The 10,709-nt window shown below is 28.0% G+C and overlaps 1 protein-coding gene across 1 annotated transcript in view; it reads left to right on the forward strand.

Annotated features, from left to right (window-relative positions):
• The window catches only part of LOC136977530 (amino acid transporter heavy chain SLC3A1-like), a 67,561-nt gene extending 64,669 nt beyond the window's left edge, over positions 1–2,892 (forward strand). The window contains exon 4 of the mRNA XM_067273028.1: positions 1,753–2,892. Within this exon, the coding sequence (XP_067129129.1) occupies positions 1,753–2,235 (483 nt within the window). The 3' untranslated portion in view covers positions 2,236–2,892. The remainder of the gene's footprint in view (positions 1–1,752) is intronic.
• The last annotated feature ends 7,817 nt before the right edge of the window (positions 2,893–10,709 follow it).

The raw sequence follows: 10,709 nt of genomic DNA on the forward strand, positions 1-10,709 counted from the left end.
TGACTCATTCATGCAATATGTTTTTACACGTTATCATTGGATAAATTTATTCGTTTCTAAAGTCGAGATAACATTTTGTTTAATTTTTATTAAGTACTAGTAGAGATTTACGAGGGAGTTACAAAGGTTCATGCAGGTAATAAATTAATAATCTTTATAATGTCAGCTGGGGTTGCTTATATAACGAGAAAATATTTAAAAGTAAGATTTGATGCGTAATAAACTGTAAAACATAGCTTAAACTTTGTTAAATTATGAAATTAAAAGTATAGAATAATTTTGTTTCAGTAATAAAGTATTTTTATTAATTAAATATCCTTTAATAAGCATATAAATTAAATAACTTTTTGAAACCCTATGGAATAAAATTTGAGTTATGGGAACTTAAAAATTTTAATAATATTACTCTTTAATATCCATTTAATAATTTTAAAACTTTAATTTCGTAAATTGTAATTAAATATTAGTAAATTATTTACAAAGTATTTACGAATTATTTGATCCAAATTTTAATTTTTGAAGAAATAAATTGGAAACATTTTAATTAGATTTAATGCAGAATGCGAGTATCTTATGTAAACGTAATCCCCAATGTATGTTTGCATCAATTTTTAACTAGTATAAAATCATTTATCCGAAGCTAAACTAAGAAGTTTGAAACTAAGAAGTTCTTAACATTTTAAGCTTTCTCAGGCCATTTCGTCTCTACTTTGTTTCTGGTCATTTACTAGCTTTTCTCTGAGTATAAAGTCAAAATCGATGCGGTGCCTTCAGGAACAAGCTATTAGCACCTATTGTCGAATGTATTTTAGACCACATTTACACTAGATGACAACACATTAGTCTCCTTAGTAGCAATGTTTGCAGTGCAAACACGCGTTGGATGGTCGATGGCATCTTAAGTTTAATGCCCGAATAGTAAATTATCTAAAATGTATGCAATGAAAGGAAAATAGACTACATTTAGGAGAAGATAAAAATTATTGAACAAGAGATGAATATATATTAAATATTACCTTCCGCTTAATCTACGGAGAGTTAATAATTCGCTTCATAATTTACTAGTCTTCATGAATTTAGATTGTTTTCTATACAAATTTGGCCATTGTTTGCTATATTAAATAAGATATAATGTTTAAGCGTCAAGTATAAGTACTTATCTTTATACAAAAAGTCATTATTCTCCATTAACCATCTTTTTAAATTCATTGTTGATAATGATTTAGAAAAAGTTTATACACTTAAAAGATACATAGAAGAATGTTTAAAATTAATTTTAAACATTCTTATATATGCTTGACGAGATACAAGCTAGACTAATTGGTGTATTTGAAATGTAATTAGCTGACGTGATACAGAAATGAATAATATAAAAACAAGTTTTTATATAAAACTTCTATATTAATGATATTAATTTATATATATATATTTTTTTATTTTTTCACTTTAAAATTTAAAGAATTGTTTGCCGAAACGAACTCTACAACTAATACTTTATAAATAAAGTTTATACGAGTTTATTAATGTATTATCTCCTTTTATACGTTGAATTACAAATTTTTAAATTGTAAAATGTTAAATTTCTTTATCAAAATCAACTTAAATTACAACTTTTGAATGAAAATTATACGAGAGTTGTTATTTGAATGTAATAATGAAACTCGTTTCGACAATCAATAATCGTATTTAAAATAAATATAATACGGTAATAGTAATATTATTATTTAAATTAAAATTAATTTTTATGTTTAGATGTATAGAGAAGGCCAGCTCTGTCCCATGCAATGGACAATTGCTTCTACAGTTGATAACATTACAGTTGAACGCATACCGTTATGGTTACCACCAGGACATCAAAATCCTTCATCAAACGTAGAAAGCCAAAGTGATAGAATAAACTTAATTAGCCAGTTAGTTGGTCTGAGGAACAATTCTGTGCCAATTGCCATGAATTCAGCGCCAGCATCTTTTTACCCGAGAGGCGGCAGGACAAATATAAGAGTACACCTGGATCAAGATGGTGTTTTAGTACTCGAGAGGTATTATCCTCGGAGGCACCGTTACGTGGTGGCTGCAAATTTCGGTCCCGAAAGGGTATCTAAGGACATATCCAACACGCTTTACGAGACCGTAATCATAATAGGGACGAATTCCAATAGGAAAGGTCTCAGATTAAATTTCAAAGATTTCGTCATAGATCCGGGCGAAGCTTTTGTTGGTGAATTAAGTACGTGACCCCAAAAAAACACTGCTTTGAAAGAGAAATTTCTTTATCGAATCTTTAACACGCTCGACCACTCTCGGTCTTGTGCCAAATTTGATAAATCGGATGACATAAATCGTACTGTTGAGTGGGTACTTTTATTTTTTATATCATGTATATTCCGCCTCGTGCTTCCGAAAACACACAGAAAAAATACTATTTAAAAATCAAAGTTTAATTTAAGTTTAGAATTTGTTTTCTATCTCGATAAGTAGTCCATATCTTATACATAATGTCTAGTTTCTCAGTAAATTATAAATTACAAAATTATTCATATAAAGAGTTTTACATCCAAAAGAGAAATATAAAGATTTATGAAGACATTTAAACTAATTTTAAAAGAGAATTTTGCACATTTGATTGCAAAATAAAGCGGAGACATCGCGTCCAAAAGGTAATCATCCCTTTTGTATAAACTCAAATCGTGGAAACTCCGTCCCTCGATGGCAGTTCTGTGAATGTACGATCGTCTATTCGGAAGATATATGCTGGATAAATTATTAAAAAAATACCTGTCAGAAGCAGATATGACCAAATTAAATATATCCAATAATATAATTTTGGCAATCCGAATATTGTATAAAAAGCAATGTCTTTCTATCGAGTTGTATGCGATCACTGGTTGAAATATGATTGTCTACAATGGAAGTAATAATAAGAAACTAATTAAAGTAAAATATTTTTTAATCTTTATGCTTATTAAAATAGAAGTTAAGACAGGAAAACTCGATATCAGTTGCATATGTCATATAATCAGGCCGGATTTACTTATATTGTTGCCTCTGTAGAGACACTGAGGAGATCCCACCAAATATTGTCGACTGAAACAAAACGAGGTCCCTAAGACATGGCTTATCTAGAATATACGCAAATCCGATACGCATACAAGTATTTGTTTCTTTATTGTTCTCTTCTCATCTTCAAGCGCTGCGCTGATAACCACGATTTCAGTTAATCAGCGAAAGTTTTCATTTGTTCTCGAAAGCCTGAACTTTTAATATAATACTCGGACCAAATGCACGATTTAGGTCATATACCCTTATCTGATAAGTACTTTCCACTGGTTCATTCAGTATATATAATTCGGAAGATCATTAATCAACCAAAGAATTTTCCCGTCAATTCTGCCAATTACCGAAAGATGAGTCTATCAATTTACTGATTATAATAATAATAATAAAACCGATCACAAAACTAAGATAAATTTTGTTAGATCGGACATAAAAGAGAAAGTGAATCTTTACTGTGAAGTTTTTAACTGTTGTCTTGATTAAAAAGGAAAAAAAAGATAAAAAATGAAGTTTCTTGTTTCTTGACAATATGTTTTCTAATTTGTAGATGTGTTGCTACTTTCTGTATACGTCAATAGGAGACATGAATTGAATAAACGATTATTTAATAGTCGTCTAATTTATTTATGAAATCTTTATTGCTTCTCTTAAACACTTTTTTGAACTTATTATTTATGTAATTTATGATTTTACTCAATTCTATTTCATAAAAAACGAGTAAGGTTGAAAATAACTAAAGCTATGGCTATAAAACATGAATATATATATATTTCCAACTTATTTTAGATTTCTTGCATAAATTTCTATACATTTATATCAGTTTTATAATATAAATATAGAGCTACTCTACGAAAATTAAGATCTAATCTAAAACTTAGAGCATTAATAGAGAAAAATAGTTGTATAAGAGCATCATCTTATACCTCGAATTTTCGACTGATGTTTTTTTAAACTACATTAATTAATAGAACAACGACAAGTATTATGATAAGATAAGCTTACTTGAATTTTATTTAAAATATTTTCATAATCTAAAATTACATTGTTTTCTGATTTTTCTTGGCATCAGAAACATTTATCGTTATCGCTTTAGCTTTTCGATGTACTCGGGGTATTTCTAAGTCATAAAAACTTGTCACCCTCGTCCATTTTCACTAAGTCGTGTGTGTAAACAAAACTTTCCGCAGATATTTATGTTTCTAAGTGCCAGAAGATATTAAAATCCATCATCCATAAAATTTTTCCGCTTTAAGCATTAAAGTGACCATTTCTAAATCCGATACTGAATACAGCCTTGTGCTATATTTTAGATAAGTCGAGTTATCTACATTCGAACTTCGTCAGGTCGTGGTGAAAGATAAATGACAAAATATCATTTTATAAAATTATATTACGAAGTTGAACTTGAAGAAAGCAGCTAAAATTTGAATGAGAAAGTAATTGTTGAAAGGAAAATTTTTCTTATTTTTTAAAAATAAAATTAAGCAGTAACAAACGTTTTAATCTTTTCTATAGTAAATTTATATGATTATAAATACTATTTAAAAGCTTAACTTTCCCTTAAATCACTAAATAGCTAATTATTTTTCGATACAAGTATGATATTTAATCTCTTATTTGTTATTCTTTTCGATACAAAATTAGAACTTAATTAGGTTCTAATTTTAATATTCGATATATACTGATCACATAATTATATATATATATATATATATTTCATTTTAATATAGTCTGAAGATTTATATTTGAAATATTATGTAAACGTCGTTTCCAATTTCACTCATAATTTAAGTTTGTAACATTTATATTTATTTTCAATTTACATTTATATTTCTGAAGTTAAATATCATTTAAATAATCACATTCCAAGCCAATTTACATTAAAATATATATAATATAGTTCCTATACGAATAAAAATGTTTTACATAAATTGTTTTATCAGTCTCCATCTCTTACTACCTGAAAGAGACAAAAATAAAGTAAAAAAAGACCTTCTGAGGTTATTTTATTCGTGATTCATTTTGTAGAATTTTAATGAAAGATAATTTGGAATTAATAATATGCTTATTTAAAATCTTTAAAGCTTAAACAATTAAAATTTTATAATATTTTATTCCAATAAATTCGGCAAGAGGCGAGTAAAAGTTTTAAAATTAGCTCTAATAAAAATAAAAACATTGTATAGATGTCAATCAATGCATTTTTCAAAGGCTTTAACGTCACGCGAATGAAGATTAAACTTCATTTTAACATACACACACACACATATATATATAAGCAAACGTTTAAATAATTTCCTCGATCGAAAAACACGAAAAAACAAAAAAAAACCAAGGAAAATTATCAACAGTCGAGAGTGAAATCATTTAATTAAAATAAGAAATGTAATACAAATAAGACGAAGGCTATTATATTAAATAAGTAAGAATGTAATAAAATTTTTAAGCAAGTTTGCCAAAATAATCCTGAAAATTCATTAAAAGTTAGATCAATAATTGAATTATAGATAAGGGCTAAAGAAAACACAAATATAGCCATGAACCGTAATAATAAACAACTTCAATACTTTAATTTTTAAATATTGTAGAAAACGTAATAAATTATTTATTATGTGATTGATAAATTTTATTAACTTATAAACGAACGTCTAACTTCTGCGTTGAGTCGAATAATGAAAGAATTTTATGTCGGTTTGTAAATATTGTCAATTTTTTTTTTTACATTTTATTTAAAATTTTAATTGTTCGTTTTAATTTTGTTTCTTATTTTCGCTTCATTTTATTAACATTAAAATCGAATGGAATTATTTTGCAAGCAATATCACTGAATGAGACGATTATATACGATTATTTGAATTTTGAATCTTAAAACTTAGACGAGATTGATCCATAGAAGAGTTAACTATAGGCTATATAATAAACAAAAAGTGGAAAATAAACACTGATTCCAAATATCAACGAGAGCTATACAGATGTAATTTAAATTAAAGTCAGATCTCTTACGGCAGTAAAAAATTTCTTACTGCAAAACCGTTTGAAATAAGATATATGGGTTAATGTTACCCTTGGTGCCAAGATGGCGGCTCGTCTCTGATTCCAGCAAGGAAACAGTGGGACGTACGTTTCAACCTAACCTAACCTATTCTAATAAATTACCATAATTATTAGCAACCAAATTATTAGAATAGGTTAGGTTATGTTAGAACGTGCGTCCCACTGTTTCCTTGCTGGAATCAGAGACGAGCCGTCATCTTGTCACCAAAGGTAACATTAACCGATATATGGAATTGTTAAATTACGCCAATTATCAAAAATTAGATTCAACATATTTCAAAATAGCGAAAAGATTAATATTTAACTTGTAAAAAGAGTGATTTTATTCAGTTTATTTGTATAAAAGTAATAATAATAGAGAATATACATGCAGTATTGGGATTGATCTGATCTTAAATAGCCTAATTCAAATTCTCGCAAAGAACATTTAATGATTACAAATCAAACTTTAAAATTTATAAATTATTTTTTATACAGATTATATATAAGTAGTGTTCGATACAAACAATTTAAACATTATTGTGCCTTTAATTGAAATACATTAAATTTTAGTTCTATTGTGATGTGTACAATGAGTCAATTCTACAATATATAATACGAATAACTGTGCATTTTTGTTTGGATTAGACAAATCACACTACGCTACTACCGCACGGTATTTAATAAATAAATCTTTGTAAGTAAAACTTTTCTAGTAAGGGTGAGATATACTCGTACTGTATAGTACCTTCTCCATAATGCAGTGTATTGCAACTCTGAAATCTAAATATTTTATATTTTTCCACACGATTACAACTCACACAAGTAATTTTAATTAAAATTTTATTTTTGATTAAAAACATTTGAAATGATGTTTTCGTCATAAAATGTATTTATTTTTTAAATTTAAAGCTGTTTTTCAAATTTGAAATTTATTTTTACCTTTGTATACATCGTCTCTTACATTACTTTAATTATCATTTTAATTCAGTAAATTTTATACCGTACTTAATACATTCATTTAATTAATTTTATATTAAATAAATAAAATAAATTTACATTAAATGAATTAGTACTGTAAATATTATTTTAATTTTAAAATGAAAATATTTCTTTTTCATTTTGAATAATCATAAAAAATAATTAGTATAAAATCTTTTCTTTTTTATTTAAGTTGTTGCTATGACAGAGCATATTGTCTCAATAAAATAATAAAATGATTACGATAGTTTAAATGTTAATTCAAAGATATATGTTTTATTAATTCATAAATGATTGAAGTTTCTGATACGTGGTTATAGCATTAATATATCAAAAACATTATAAATAAACAGTTTACTAAAAATACCGAACGTTGGCCTGGGTTAATCACGATGAGCCTTTTTACAAGCCCATTGTGAGTTTGACCAGACCTACGATCAATGGTGCATAATATCTTCGTGGGGCCAGGTAAACTTGAATTAGGGGTCCCAAGTACAGTATTAACTTCAGACATTTTTCTTCGGGAAAATTTTTTGGGGAAAATGTTTTCTCATAAAAGATTGCTTTGAGGGCCCCAGTCTATTGCTCCTTTTGCCTATAGGATAACGCGCCACTGCCTACAATGAGGACCAACCGCTCCCAAAAATCTATCCTTTGACTTTTCGACCACCTAGATTCGACCCTGGGTGCCACAGAGCGGTAAGGTAACGCCTTAATCGCCTTGCTCGTAGACTTTTTAATGTTTTGTAGTATAAAAATAAATAGTTTTATGTTTTTTCCGATTGTTTTTTTAATTCTAAATGATAAATATTTATTATTATTTTCAATTTTTTTGCAAGGAGAGAGTATGCACAACGTATCATGCTCTTTTTTAAATGAAACTTGCGAATGTTAAGGTTTCAAATGTTATATTATTTATTGTTGTTGTACAATATTGTTGTATACTTATAAAAAATGAAAAATTCAGCTAAAATTTGGATAGAAATGTAAATTTAAATTTATACAGAATTCGAATGAAGATTTCGATAAAAATCAATATATTGTATTGTGTATATTGTAGACAATAAATACAGTAATAATAATAATAAAATGTTTCCTTCAAAGTGACTTACATTCAGTACCCATTTAAAAATCTATTTTTCTTTATTTTTAATACTTAAACATTTATTATCCATACAAAAATAGAAATAAAGTTTTATTTTGCTGTTAAAAACATTTTTATTTACTATTTAGAATTAAATTAGAATTTCTAGTAATCGAGGATTAGTTTGTAAAATATAATTGCTCTTAAAATTACATTTGCAAATCCAAATTAATGAAAATGCACAAAAGGAGAAAATAGTTATTTTTGTTCGTTTATATACGGCAATGCAACTAGCGGCCGAGCTGCCGTGGGTAGAAGCATCCTGGGAAGATTTTATATGGGAACTGGCCACTGTTTACGTGTTACAAACATGAAGAAAACCCGAAAAACTCCTCGTTGACAAAGCACGAATCTATCACCAACTACCAGTGTTCAGTGGTTTTATTCACTCGGTCACTGGTTATTGCAACTTCGTAGATCGTGATTGGTTAATGGAAAAATTATGCTACATGATTTATTTTTGCATTGAATTATAAAACTTAATCTTGATATTTTCAATTTTTTATAACATTTTCAGAACTCAGGAATTCCACAAAAACATGTTAAAGAAGTTCTCCAGAACTTTAACATGAACTGAACTGAAGAACTGAAAACACTTCCCGATAAATTCCAAGTAAATATTTACAAAAATAAATTATATTCTTTGAAAACGTATATCTAAATAAGAAAACGCTATAAAATTCTAAAAATATATTGTATTAAAATCATATAAATTTAATTTACAGTCATAATTATGAAAGCATCAGATTCTATCGTACTCGAAAATAACTCTTCACACAATATAAGGATTGTCAATGGAGGGTATCTAGCTGAACAAAATTACAGTATTGTGTATGGCATTCAGACCATATAACTGGAGTTACTGTTTAATTACATTAATCTAATTATAATTTAATAAAGTTATAAAAGTTTTCAATTTTAAAAGACTTCTAAATGCATCTTTATCAACATTTCAAAACTGTATATGAAACGTTCTTCCTAGGTTGTAATTACAACTAGATTTAAATTACTCATCAATATATAACAGAATGAACAGCATTTTTATTAGAAAAAGCAATACCATATTTCACAAATAAGAGCATGCTCTTATATGTTAAATACTTTGTTTTCGCATTTTTGAGACATATGTTCTGCTTCTGTTTGAACAGCATTCTCTTATTTGTGCCAACTTGTTTTGGCTTGCAAGAACACTGCACTGTTGTGTTAAAGTAAAATGTAAATGTACTGATTTACAGTGGCATTTATGTGGTAACTATTATTAAAAATAAAAGTCCAAAATAAAAAATTTCTTATAATTTAAGTTTTTTTGAAAAAATAGTAAGCTTTTTAGGTACTTTGCAGGATATAATGCCGATTTTTCACTATCTATAAGAGCATGCTTTTATTTGCTACAGTAAATGTTAAATACGATATCAGATTTACTGTAGTTTCTTATATTCGGTTATTGAAATAATTTTTTACTCAGTTTGCGAAATTGCATTTATTCAATGCTGACAATCATAAATAAGTTATGTATAATATTTAATTTTGATAACTATTTAAAGTTTATTATAACTGAATCATGATAATCTCTTGGGATTTGACTAATTATACCGAGGGACAAAATGGAACTTAATGACTATTAAAAGGAAATTATAGATGGATCTTACTAAAATTTAACGTTTACTTCAAATCTATTTTTTTTTTTTTTCTTTTGATGGGTTTTCGAGTAATGAGTATTTCTTTCTGCTGCCAAAAATCATTTCTAATGAAAACACAAGTCGAAATGATTATATACTCATCTAAAGTGTATTCTTTGATGTGTTTACCGGAAACATGCAACAGGGTCCAACAATAGTCAGCCAGCATTTTAGACTCCATGTACCTTGATAATGGCTTTCTGTAGTCAATAATTCTTTAAGGATTTTTTCGCTGCGCTCGTCACTTACAGAACCTAGGTTCTTAGATGGGAAAGAAATACAGATGTGAGTCCAAGAAATAAATCTTAAAAGACACTCGACACCTAGTTGAATATAGTCCCTCAGTAGTTCCCTAGCAACTTCATAGTTACTCATCATCCTACGGTACCAAAGAATTGTTTACGACGTTCTTAAGGAATTCCAACGCTGCTATTTCTATTTCATTCAAGCACCTTCGAATGTAGGATCTTTCATTAGTTCCAGTATTTGTAAACCAACAGATATGTTAATCCTGATCTTAGCGTCACTAACTGTAAGAACTTAATCAAGTTTATAGATTTGTTTATTACGATCCATGGCTTTCACAGATTGCTTCATCAAGCCAGGTTTTACATATAGAGATGAAAGGTAGATTTTTCTCCGAGGAGACAAGTAGCTCATTTAGTACGTTTTTCTCCTCAACAGTAAGTGCTTCTCTCCTTGACCATAGTTGTTTGATGCCGTACTGTCTACAGTACCTGCCGTCCCACAGACACTGAATGCGGTCGAACTTCACGTGAAACCCAGCTATAGTATCAATAAAGCTGTCTCTTTTAAAT

Source organism: Centruroides vittatus, unplaced genomic scaffold (genome assembly GCF_030686945.1).
Source record: "Centruroides vittatus isolate TY-2023 unplaced genomic scaffold, ASM3068694v2 contig_1114, whole genome shotgun sequence".
Lineage (NCBI taxonomy): Eukaryota > Metazoa > Arthropoda > Arachnida > Scorpiones > Buthidae > Centruroides > Centruroides vittatus.